The sequence below is a fragment of the Geotrypetes seraphini genome, chromosome 12 (genome assembly GCF_902459505.1).
Source record: "Geotrypetes seraphini chromosome 12, aGeoSer1.1, whole genome shotgun sequence".
NCBI classification, from domain to species: domain Eukaryota; kingdom Metazoa; phylum Chordata; class Amphibia; order Gymnophiona; family Dermophiidae; genus Geotrypetes; species Geotrypetes seraphini.
Genome location: NC_047095.1, coordinates 103,555,854 through 103,569,326, shown reverse-complemented (window position 1 = coordinate 103,569,326; position 13,473 = coordinate 103,555,854). Strand labels below are relative to the sequence as shown.

Here is a 13,473-nt window from a genome sequence, read left to right as displayed (position 1 = left end):
CCAAAATGCTAGACAGGATGGTCCACTGGTATTTTTTTTCCAGTATATGTTTTATTGGTTTCTTCTAAATCTCAAAGAACAGACATCATTCTAAATAACCTGCCAGCATGAACCTCATGGGCTACACATCACTCACCAGTTTCATTGGAGATTTCTCCACTTGGACAGGGAATACAGTCATAGCAGCAGACAGGCTTTCCTTCTTTAGTTAATTTCCTGTGGCCAGGAGCACAGCTCTGACTGCATCTGGATTCTGGAGGTGTCTGAAGGTTGAGAAAGAAACAAATTTTATCTTCAAGAGACAGTGGACTGTCATTTTTAAAATGTAACATTACTTTTCTGTCAATTTATGGAGCTATTCAGATCTTTCTTCAGATATTACAAATTGCCCTTTAGAGATCTGTTTAAAGAAGGATCAATCAAATGTAGCAATATTTTACTGACTGATAGTTTATTCCTAGAACACATTCATTATAGGAAGTTATATTTAACTAGTTAAAAACAAGCCATTTCTGTGGAGAGTTGTTTAGGACAGAAACATAAAAAAATAAGAAACTGAAGACAGTTAAAAGACCACATGTCCATGTCAGTCTAATAATAATAATAACAGTTTATATACCGCAGGACCGTGAAGTTCTATGCGGTTTACACAAGATTAAAAGAAGGTACAAATTGATTGAACTTAAAAGAGGTGAAAGAAAGTGGTTAATAGGTCAAGAGAACCGTTATTGAGGAGAAAGAGATGTATGGATCAACTGTCTAGATATTTCAGGAACAGATATGTTTTTAGGCGCTTCCTGAATTCCTCATAAGTAGTGGGCAAGAGCAATTGTTTTAGATCTTTACCCCATAATGCTGCCTGATGTGAGAGAAGGTGTTGATGGTGTTTGTTTCAGTTTACAACCTCTAACGAAGGTCGAATGTGAGCTTCTCTTGTGTCTGTTGGCTGAGAGGGAGAAAAGGTCAGTTATGTATTTAGAGGCTAGTCCGTATAGTACTTTAAAGCAGAGGCAGGCGAACTTAAACTTTATGCGTGCTTCCATGGGCAGCCAGTACAACTGCCAGTAGTAAGGTGTCACGTGATCACATTTCTTTATCCCGAAGATTAGTCTGACCGCTGCATTTGGCATTAATTGTAAACATTGCATATTCTTTTGGAAAATTGCTAAATAGGCGATGTTACAGTAATCAAGTTGACTTAGTACGAGGGATTTTACAAGGATTCTGAATGCTGACATATCAAAATATGATTTTATGGATCTAAGTTTTCAAAGAGTGGAAAAAACCCTTTCTGATTAAGGAGTCCACCTGGTCTTTCATGGTTAGGCATTGATCCAGAGTTACACCCAGTATCTTCATTTTTTCTGAGTTAAGTTTGAGCTTGGTCAGTTATCCATTGCTCCATCAGATTTATAGCTTCTGATGCCTTGGAAGTAATTTCCGAGATAGAGTTAGTAAATGGGATGATGATCGTAAAGTTGTCTGCGTAACTGAATAATTTTATCCCCAGCTGGGTTAATTGCGCGCCCAGAGAGGACATGTAGACATTGAAAAGCAATGGGGATAGCGGTGATCCTTGTGGCATACCGGATGGATTGCTCCAGATATTGAAGAGATCATAATTGAAACGTACTTGATAGGTACGGGACATAAGGAAACCACGAAACCAGTTCAACACCTCATCCCTGATACCAATAGTGTCTAGGCATTGTAGCATTTTCCCATTGTCTACTAGATCAAAGGCAGAGTTCATATTGAATTGTAGGATCAGGGCATTGAGGCCCTTGCTAAACAATAGACACAGATTATCTAAGATAGCCGCAATTACTGTTTCCGTGCTGAATAAAGATCTAAAACCGGATTGAGTTTCATGTATGAGAGAGAACTGATTAAGATATTCCATCAATTGGGTGTGTACCAATCCCTCCATGATTTTTACAATAAATGGAATGGATGCTACTGGTCTGTAGTTAGTTACTAGAGCTGATGATTCTTTACTATTTTTTAAGATTGGGGTTATTATTATGTGACCGTTATTAGTGAGGAACTTCCCATTTTTAGGTTATGGGCTAAGTAGTGCAGCAACGATAGTTTAAATTCTAATGGTGTCGCTTTCATAATTTCTGGGGGACATGAGTCCAGAACACAATATGATTTAGAGTATTTGTTATATAGTTTGGTATAATTATTTCAATCTAAGTCTTGAAAGGAGCTCCAGATCATATCTGCTGGTATTTCATTACCTTGTATGTTAGCTATTTGATGATCACTAGGGTCATTTGTTGAACAGTTGTTTCTTAGGTTTTTAATTTTTGAATTAAAATGTAGTGCTAAATCATTCACAGAGGGTAACTTAATGTTGTGAATGGGTAGAGTGTAGCGAGTGGTGTCAAATAAATTTGTGATCAAGTTGAACAGCTCTTTTGTATTGATTCCTTGTGCACCATTGCAAGATAAATTGATTTTAGTAGAGTAGAATGCTTTACGTTTGTCTTTTATCAGTTGCTTGTAGACTTTTATGTTAGCTCTCCATTTGTTATGGTCTGCCAATTCTCCTGTTTTTTTCCAAATTCTTTCCAGACGTCTAGCTAGTTGTTTCATTTTTAGAAGTTCAGTGTCAAACCATTTGTTATATTTATTTGCGATGTTTTTACTAATACGTTTAGGGGTAATTTTATCTAAAATGGATAAGCTGGTTGTTATCCAGTGATCCCAGAAATTGACTCCTTCATCTATCTCTGCTTGCAGTTCATATTGTGACCAGTATTCTTCTGGATTTATATAACCTCTTGTGTGATGTTCTCTTTTTGTCATCAGACGTATTTTAGATTTTCGATGAGACCAAATTAACTTAAAATAAGTGAAATGGTCAGACCAAATATTGTGACACCAGGTGCCTTCAGGTAGAGAGATGACGGGGTCTAGGATATCCTTTGTGGACATGGCTACCACGTCTAAATGATGGCCTTTTTCATGTGTTTGTGTGGGCACAGGAAGGTTGTAGTTAAGTAGGGATAGAAAGTTTTTAAATTCTTTCATGTCTGTATTGTCCTCTTTATCTAGGTGTATGCTTATGTCTCCTGCGATGATATTGTAAAAAGGATCAATTGAGTTATGTAGGACAAATTCACAGAAGTCCTCTTTGGCTTTTGGCCAGCTTTTTGGTGGGACATAGAATATTATGCAAGATAGGGATTCTTCTAGTTGATTGTTACTGATTTTACAGGCTAAAATTTATAGTCGATTGGTCACTTTGGAATCCAATAGTTCGAACTCAAATCCTTCTTTAAGAATAATTGCTAATCCTCCTCCTTTCTTTCCCTCACGGTTTAACATAAGGATTTTAAAATTATCTGGTAGGAGATCAGTTATTATTGGATCATCTTCAGACAATAGCCATGTTTCGGTTAGAAAAAGGCAGGCTATTTGCTTGCTGATGATCCAATCTTTAATTAGGAAAGCCTTATTCCTGACAGATCTAGTGTTAAGATATGCGCAGGGAATAGGTGTGGATGAGATAGGTTTGGTAGAAGTAGTGGTTCTGATAGGTTTTACTTCCCTTGTTCGCTTTTTAAGGGTTCGTTGATGTTTTCTTTTATTTGAGATAACATTAATGTGATTTATTATGTCTTCTTGTGGGTTAATGATGTGCATGATTGAGAGATCAGGGTAGTGGACTGATTGTAATTGTGGGTAGAGTGAGTTAACATCTTTGATGCTACCGCTTATCAGATAGATCAATAAGATCAGTAGGAGATTCATATTTGCAGGGTAGTGTGCTTCTTCCTGTCGCAAAGGCTGTATAAGTTTCCCTAAAATTATTGATTTATAGTTTGTATGATTGTTAGGCAGATTGATATAGTTCTTAAGATGACTGAAGTGGGTATAGTTCTTAAGATATAGTTAGAAGTTGGTAGTGGTGGATGAGTTGGGGGAGTTCACTATCGCAACTTGAGGCATACTCATCCATGCCATGTATGATCTCTTCCTCTTCCTGAGAAATCCTATGTACTTGTCTCAAGTTTTCTTGAATTCAGTGATCTGGATATTCAACAGGAGATAGTCAGTTATCTACTGCTGAATATCAGTAGATAGCTGGCTAAACTTGACTTAGCCTGATAAGAGTCATTCCCAGCTTGCTAAGTCCCACTGAATATTAGGGGGCTTGTCTCTACCACTTCTACTGAGAGGCCATTTCATGAATTCAATATCTTTTCTGTGAAGAAGTATTTTCCTAAGTTACTCCTAAGTAGGGTTACCAGATTTTCCTTAAGAAAAATTCAGATCCATGGTCACGCCCCCAGGACCACTCAGTTCTGCCTCTGTCCTGCCCTGTCCCACCCCCAGGTGGCATCCATGTATGCTCGGACATGATGCAGTGACGGACAAAGTGCTGGGTTTTGAGAAACCGTCCCAACCCTTGGACATGTCTGGGGAAAACCAGATGTCTGGTATCTTTATGGATGAAGAAAAACATAAGGGCATGGCTACTAATGTGAACTACTATTAATATGTGCTATTATGCTATTAACTCCAGTTATTAGTAACTCGGTCTCATTACATAAAATGGGATCTGTTGCAAAATAGTTTGAGCAGTAGCACATGTTAGCAACTGTACCTTTTAATGGGGTAGGAATCAAGCTGCATTATAGCAATGTACATTATATGCCTTTTAATGCATCTAGTTTGGATTACATTTTGGGTCTGATTCTAGGAGTGCTGCTGATATCAGCAGCCACCTAAAATATGGTGGCAAAATGCATGTCATTCATGTAACTGCACTGTTTGCAGAATCACAACCATGTCAAGATTTAAAAACCCCCAAAACCAACCATGTCAAAAGTAGGAGTCAGAAATGTAGACCAGGATTTTATTTCTGGTGCCTACTTTTGATAAGAATTGCATCTACAGAGGCACATACTGGCATCTGCGTCCACTTCTGCTGCAAATCTTGTAATGTTTTGTGTTTTTGTATTTTCTAGTCTAGTTTGGGTCTCAAGTTCAGACCTCAGAGGCAGTGGGAAGCAAGACAATGAGACAAGAGCCAGGTGGTACATAAAAGTATATTTTATAAGAATAGACATTTATAAATATACAGTATAAATTAGATCTAGAGCTGCTTCAGTGATGTTGGAACTATAGAGTGACACGGTAACTGCTATAATGCTTATATCACAGTTACCATGATATTGGGAAGGCCTCAAAAAATCCCTTGGAAATGCCATGGGTACGATGGATCATTCTGTGGTAGTACACAGGAATGGGAATCATTCTCAGAACATTTCTACTGTCCAGTCTCTCTCTCTTCTGTCCCTCCCCCTATGTTCCCCTACGTACCTACCTATCCTACCAACAATGTTCTCTCCACTCTCTAGCACTGCCAGATAGCAGTCTAGCTCCAGAGTCTCTTCTGCTTTATGGTAGTCCTAGTTCCAAAGAAACTGTATGAGCTGAATGAAGAGACACCACTCTTTTGAGTTACAGGTGATTCCAATTGCCTCAGACTGGTCACATTGTGGCAGAAACTGAGCCCATCTACATGGATGAAGAAGGTGGAAACAGGGCTGGATTAATCAATAGGCCCAGTAGGCACGTGCCTAGGGCCCGAAACTGTGAGGGGGACTCACTGAAGGAGGCCGACTAACCTTGCTATTTTTTTTAACTGTAACGGCAATAGCAATGGGAATGCCCCCCCCCCCCCCGCAGCAATGGCAATGGCCCCCCCTGCAACGGCAATGGACTGCCCCCTCTGCCCACAGCAACAGCAACGCAGCCGGATCTGTTACTGGAAGGTCCCGCGAAGACTGCTTCTGCCGGTCCATCCCCCTCTGACTTCACTTTCTTGCTCTGGAAGTAGTGATGTTGGAGGGGAATGGACCGGCAGAATCAGTCATCGTGGGATTTTCCTATAACAGATTCAGCCGCGGTGCTGTTGCTGCGGGGGGCCCATTACCATTTCTGCGGGAGTGGGGGGCCTGTTGCCATTGCTGAGGGGGAGGGGTGTTGCCATGGGGGGTAACCATTTGCTATCAATGGGCAGAGCCGGCAGCTGCAATGTTTGGAGGGGGAGAGAGAAAGGAGCATGGAAGGGTGGTGGAAGGAGAGAAAGGGGCTAATGGAATTGGTGTGCAGGGGAAGGGGAGAGATATAAGGGGAAGGATACTAGATGGAATTGGATTGAAGGGAAAGAAAGGGGGCAGATGCTGATGGAATTGGGGTAAAAGGAAAAGGGAGAGAGACATAAGGCGGAAGGATCCTGGATGGAATTGGGTTGGAGGGAGAGAAAGGGGGGCAGATGCTGATAGAAGTGGGAGGAAGGGAGAGGAGAGAGTAAAATGTTCGACCATGGGGGTGTGGGAGAGAGAAGGAGAGGAGAGAGATGCCAGACCATTAGAGGAGGGAAGAGAAGATGATGGATGCCACAGAAATGGGTGGGGAAGAAGAGATGGAAGGGAGAGGCAGTCAATTTCTGGAAGAGGCACAGAAGGACAGAAGATGAAAGGAAGAGAGTGACAAGAAGATGAGGAGAGCAGAAACCAGAGAAGACAAAGGTAGAAAAATTTTATTTATTATTTTTTTTTTTTGCTTTAGGGGACATGCATCGCTGTTTCTGTGGTGTTGCATTGTATGCAGAGTCCAGCTTCTTGGTGGTTTTATTTAACCTTTGTCTACGTATTTCTATTTTATCCCCCCTTTTACAAAACTGTAGAGCAGGGGTGTTCAACCTTTTGGCTTCCCTGTGCCGCAATGGCTGGGGGCCGCACAAACATGCAAACGCTGCAGCAAGACAAAGGAGGGAGCTGGCAAGAAGGTAAACACTCGGGGGCAGCAGAGGAAAACACTGCATTGCCCTTGACCAGGGCCGCACAAAATACTTCACGGGCCGCAGGTTGTACAGCCCTGCTGTAGAGCATTTTTTAATGCTGGCCATGGCTAAAAACCATACTACAGTTTTGTAAAAGGAGGAGAGGTTAGTTTGTGATTACATATTCCATACTAGGCGAAGGTGTTTTCTGTGTTCTGTTTGTATGAAAGACATGGTGTTTTTTGTTAGCGTTGACTAGCCTTGTTTGGCGAAATGCATCAGGTATGGTTCTTGGGAGCACCTTCAATTAACCTGATTTGAATTTCCTTATTTTTCTGCCAATCTTCTTTTGTTTCATGTTGAATTCTTTGGTGGACTGCTTGACTTGTTGTTTCATTGCAAGTTAACATACATGGAGTGGAACATACTAGAGGAGTTACAGATTTTATTGTTTATACATAGTTACATAGTAACATAGTAGATGGCGGCAGATAACGACCCAAATGGTCTATCCAGTCTGCCCAACCTGATTCAATTTAAATTTTTTCTTCTTAGCTATTTCTGGGCAAGAATCCAAAGCTTTACCCTGTACTGTGCTTGAGTTCCAACTGCCAAAATCTCTGTCAAAACCTACTCTAGCCCATCTACACCCTCCCAGCTATTGAAGCCCTCTCCAGCCCATCCTCCCCCAAACGGCCATATAGAGACTGTGCAAGACTGCCTAATACTGGCCTTAATTCAATATTTAATATTATTTTCTGATTCTAGATCCTCTGTGTTCATCCCATGCTTCTTTGAACATATGGGTTACAGTTGGTTGATGTAGAGTGAGGCATTTGAGAGGCGTTGTAAACTTGGTTATTAATATAGATTTATATTTCAGATAGTATTACTGCTTTACAAATATTTGAATACTTTTATATATATGCATGGAAAGGTTTAGAGTTAAAGCCCTGGGTAAATAGGTGGGAAGGGAAGGAAGGGGGATTTGTTCAGAGATGTTTGGGGGTTGCATAGAAGAAAAACTGTGCACTGGTATGCTAATCTTTGTTTGTTTTGAATTTAAAAATAAGTAAATAAGAAAACAGATAAATGGGGTGGGACATGGGCAGAGTAGGGGTAGGGCATGGTCAAGGCAGGGCCAGGGGGCCCAGTGTACTTGAGTGCCTAGGGGCCCTCGAAGAATTAATCCTGCCCTGGGTGGAAAAAGCTTGGTGACACTTCTCTGATTTTTGACTTTCATCACTCTCACCTGAGTAAAGGCAGCCTCCCACACTATCATGTTTTCATTGATGGTGAAATCCTTCCCAGGGGCAGCATAAGGTTTATAACTTCCAACAATTTCAGGTTTCACTGTTCCATTTGGCAGAAAGATCAGATTAGTAATACTATATTCCATGGGTAGGTCTCCATTCTCATCAAAAAAGATGTCTTCACCAAGCACATTCTTAAAATGTACATTCTTCAGATAACGATGCAGCTAAAAAATAAAGGACACGATTTCAGGAATGCTGTTCTTTAGGAGTTTAGAGTAGGGCTTCAAGCGCATGTGGATGTAAATTTATTGAAATATTTGAAAAGTATTTATTATTGAAAAAATATTTATTACTGAAGATAGGAATATTTGGTGGAGGGGGATTTTATGCCAATGAGGTAGCTCTAATAGTGGTCTGAATGCTTATAAAATTAGCAGCAGGCATGAGTCTGAGGCTTTTTCTCCCCCTTTACAATATTCCTGAAGCATAGTAGTTGCTTTTTTTTGAGGTTTCAAATTATGCTATTGTAAAGGAGTTAAAAAGTGAAATCTCTATTTGAGAACAGGATTTGCTCTAAATAGTGGGGTTCCCCAGGGGTCTGTGCTGGAATCACTGCTTTTTAAAATATTTATCAATGGGAATATCTAATGAGATAACTAAATTTGCTGATGGCAGAAAGTCATTCAAAGTTGTTAAATTGCAAGAGGTTTGTAAAAATTGAAAGAGGACCTTGTAAGACTGGAAGACTGGGTGTCAAAATGGTAGATGATGTTTAATGTGAGCAACCACAAAGTGATGCTTGTAGGAAAGAGGAACCCGAACTATAGTTACATGATGCTGGGTTCTATGTTAGGAGTCACTGTCCAGGAAAAGACTCTAGGTGTCATTGCTGAGGATACGCTGAAACCCTCAGCTCAATGTGCAGTGGCAGCTAAGAAAGCAAATAGAATATTAGGAATTATCAGGAAAGGAATGGAAAACAAAGATGAAAATGTTATAATGCACTTGTATTATTCAATGGTACAGCCACACCTCAAATACTGTGTGCAATTCTGGTCATTGTATCTCAAAAAAGATATAGCAGAATTAGAAACGGTACAGAGAAGAGCAACACAAATAAAAGAGGGAAGGGGTGACTTCCCTTTAAGGAAAGGTTGAAATGGCAAGGGCTCTTCAGCTTGGATAAGAGATGGCTCAGGGGAGATGTGATAGAGGTCTATAAAATACTGAGTGGAGTGGATAGGGTAAAATACTGAGTGGAGTCGATAGGGTAATCACTTGTTTATGCTTTCCATAATACTAGGACTAGAGAGTAGTGATGAAGCTACTTAGTAGTAGATTTAAAACAAACCACAGAAAATATTTCTTCACACAATGAGTAATTAAACTCTGGAATTCATTAATTGGGAATGTGATAAAATCAGTTAGCTTAGCAGGGTTTTAAAAAAATGTTTGAATAATTTACTTGAAGAGAAGTCCATAGATCATTATTGAATTGGCTTGGGGGAATCCACTGTTTATTCCTAGAATAAGCAGCATAAAATCTGTTTTACTATTTGGGATCTAGCTAGGTATTTGGGACCTGGGTTTGCCATGGATGGAAATAGGATACTGGGCTTCATGGACTAGAGGGACCGCAACCTTGGACTTAGTCCTTAATGGCATAACTGGAAGAACAACAGAAGTGGAAGTCACGGTCCTCCTGGGGACGAGCAATCACAACATGATCAATTTTAAAATTGGCATCGGGAAGGGGAAAAAAACCAAGACCCAAACCACAACCTTTAACTTCAGAAAAGGCAATTACGACAGCATGAGAGTCATGGTTAAAAAACGGCTCAAGAAAAGGACAGCCGAAATCAAAACGGTCGATCAAGCATGATCCCTACTAAAAAATACCGCCACCAAAGCACAGAATCTCTACATTCCGCGGATATCCAAAGGAAGGAAAAATAAGAGCAAAGGAGAACCAGCTTGGTTAACTAAAGGGGTGAAGGATGCGGTAAGGGAAAAGAGGAACTCGTTCAGAAAATGGAAATGCGAACAAACAACGGAGGCCTGGAACAGTCACAAGGTCGACCAGAAGAAGTGTCACAAGGCGGTAAGAGACACCAAACAGGTCTATGAGGAAAAGATAGCGCAAGATGCCAAAAACTTCAAACCCTTTTTTAGATACATAAAAGGGAAAAAACCAGCTAAGGAGGTAGTGGGCTCTCTCAATGACCAAAGAAGAAAAGGGTGCATTAAGGACGACAAACAGATTGCTGATAGGCTAAATTCATTCTTCATGTCTGTCTTTACCAAGGAGGACACTGCATTAATGCCCGAAGCAGAGAAAGTATTCAAGGGAGAAGATGAGGATAGCCTCACCACAGTGAATGTGGACTCGGATATGATATACAATCAGATCGACAAACTAAAAAGTGACAAGTCCCCTGGACCAGATGGAATTCACCTGAGAGTGCTAAAGGAACTTAAGGTAGAAATAGGAGAGCTATTACAATCTCTTGCTAATTTGTCAATCAGAACCGGCCAAATACCAGACGACTGGAAGATAGCAAATGTCATCCCAATTTTCAAAAAAGGATCGAGAGGAGAACCAGGCAAATATAGACCTGTGAGTCTTACGTCGGTTCCTGGGATGATGGTAGAAGCACTAATCAAGGATAGTATAGTGCAACATGTGGCTAATCATAATCTGATGAGAGCCAGTCAACACTGCTTCAGGAAGGGGAATTCATGTCTGACGAACTTGCTTCAATTTTTTGAAAAGGTGAACAAACAAATTGATAGAGGAGACCCGGTGGACATAATACACTTGGACTTTCAGAAAGCATTCGACAAGGTCCCACACGCAAAGCTTATGAGGAAACTAGAAAGCCATGGAATAGAGGGGGACATACTAAGATGGATAGACAGATGGCTGGAGAACAGATTGCAGAGGATAAGCATAAATGGGAAGTTCTCGGACTAGGAAAAGGTGACAAGTGGTGTGCCCCAGGGCTCGGTTCTTGGGCCCATTTTATTCAATATCTTCATAAATGACCTGGAAGAGGAAATAAGTAATATAATCAAGTTTGCAGATGGCACGAAACTATGTTGGATAGTTAGGTCACTAATGGACATCGAAGAACTCCAAAGAGATTTGAATCAGCTAGAGAAATGGGCGGAAAAGTGGCAGATGAAGTTTAATATAGAAAAATGCAAAGTGATGCACCTCGGAAGGAAAAACAAGGAACATGAATATAAAATGTTAGGTGTGACATTGGGCAAGATCGAACAAGAAAGGGACCTGGGGATACTGATTGACAGGACCCTGAAGCCGTCGGCACAGTGTGTATCGGTGGCGAAGAAGGCAAACAGGATGTTGGGCATGATAAAGAAGGGAATCACGAGTAGATCGGCGGATGCCATAATGCCGCTTTACAGAGCAATGGTCAGACCACACCTGGAGTACTGTGTCCAGCACTGGTCTCCCTACCTAAAGAAGGATGTGACCCTGATGGAGAGGGTGCAGAGGCGAGCCACGAAGCTAGTAAAAGGTATGGAAAATTTGAGCTACAAAGAACGCCTCAGAAAACTGGGCTTATTCACCCTTGAGAAGAGAAGACTGTGAGGGGATATGATAGAGCCTCCTGCTGTCCACAGAAGACGCCATGGCAGAATCCATCCTCCCCATCATTAACACCTCCCTCTCCATAGGGACAGTTCTCCTCAGCTGGAAATCAGCTATTATCAAACCCACTCTCAAAAAACCTACCCTTGACCCTAATGAACCCAGCAACTATCGCCCAGTCTCCAATCTCCCATTTGTCTCCAAACTACTAGAACGAATTGTGCTCCGCCGACTACACCCTTTCATAGAAGAACAAGCTGCTCTATCCCCTGCTCAATCCGGCTTCCGAACAGGCCACAGCACAGAGTCAGTACTCCTAGATATCATCGATGACAGCTGGTCAATATTTGACAAAGGCAGCAATGCCCTACTAGTCCTACTTGACCTCAGTACTGCCTTTGACACGGTCGACCACCACCTCCTCATATCCAGACTCTATGACCTTGGAATCAAGGACTCTGCTCTTCAATGGTTCACCTTGTTCCTCCACCAAACGACCCAAACTGTCCTACTAGGGATGCACAAATCTAACCCCAAGCCTATCAAATATGGCGTTCCCCTAGGCGCCCCTCTATCCCCCCTCCTATTCAACCTCTACATCAGACCTGTCATTGATATAGCGCAAAAGTACAACATTAAAATCCATTCCTATGCCGATGACATCCAGCTGCTCCTCCCACTAGGCGAAAACCGATCGTCCCAAATTGCTAACCTCTAACACTGCCTCTCTGACATGAAAACCTGGATGACAAACAACAAACTACAACTGAACGCCTCTAAGACCGAACTTTTATGGATCAGGAACAAAAACACCAAATACACACGCCCAACACTATCATGGGACTCCACTCTACTAACGGCAACAGATCAAGTACGCAGCCTATGAGTAACCTTAGACGGACACCTATCCCTATCCACCCACATATCCCAAGTAGTCTCTACCTCCTTCTACTACCTCCGCCAACTGAGAAGAATCAAACCCTACATCTCCACACCTGACCTAGCCCAACTCCTCTAAGCATATATGCTCTCCAGAATGGATTACTGCAACTCCCTATTTAATGGAATAACCAAAAAAGATCTCAAGCGCCTCCAATGGGTCCAAAATGCAGCTATCCGCCTCATACACAGCCTCAACTACCATGATCCCATCTCCCCAGCACTCAGCGCTGAACACTGGCTCCCAATTAGCCAACGCTGTGCATTCAAGGCCCTGGCAATAGCACACAAAAGAATTTATGCCATCACCCCCTCCTACATAAAATCCAAGCTATCCATCTACATCCCCACCCGCACCCTCCGCTCAGAAATGGAGATACGCCTATGCATTCCCCCCGGAAGGTCCCTCCTCTCAGAAACCACCCGCAAACGCTCCTACAGCCACTTCATTCCCCAACTCTGGAACCAACTCCCCCCTCAACTCAGACTACAGAACTCACTAATGACATTCTGGAAAATGGTAAAGACCCTCCTCTTCAACTAAAGGTCACCCTCAGTCTACACCCAACCCCCTTAAACCCCACCTCTACCCTTCTTTCTCCATTCTAATCTTCTGCCTAAATTTCTGTATAGTCCACTCTCAGCCTATACTCAAATAACTTGTATCTAAACTAAACTACTTATATTTAAACTACTGTTCTTAATTTGCTGTATAGTCCCTATATTTACACTGCTGCACAGTCTTGTATGTCCAAGTATTTAAATCTACTATATAATCTTGTATGTCCAATTCACTCCATTGTGAATGTTTACTTGTAAACCGTTCTGAGCTACTGGGAGGACGGGATAAAAATCTA

At 41.5% G+C, this 13,473-nt stretch overlaps 1 protein-coding gene across 1 annotated transcript in view; it reads right to left on the bottom strand.

Annotated features, from left to right (window-relative positions):
- Positions 1–13,473, bottom strand: part of LOC117346204 (vomeronasal type-2 receptor 116-like) — a 75,395-nt gene that overhangs the window by 14,745 nt on the left and 47,177 nt on the right. Inside the window, exons 3-4 of the mRNA XM_033915605.1 lie at positions 8,058–8,285; positions 137–263 (exon numbers count right to left, since the gene is read on the bottom strand). Of these exons, the coding sequence (XP_033771496.1) occupies positions 137–263; positions 8,058–8,285 (355 nt within the window). The remainder of the gene's footprint in view (positions 1–136; positions 264–8,057; positions 8,286–13,473) is intronic.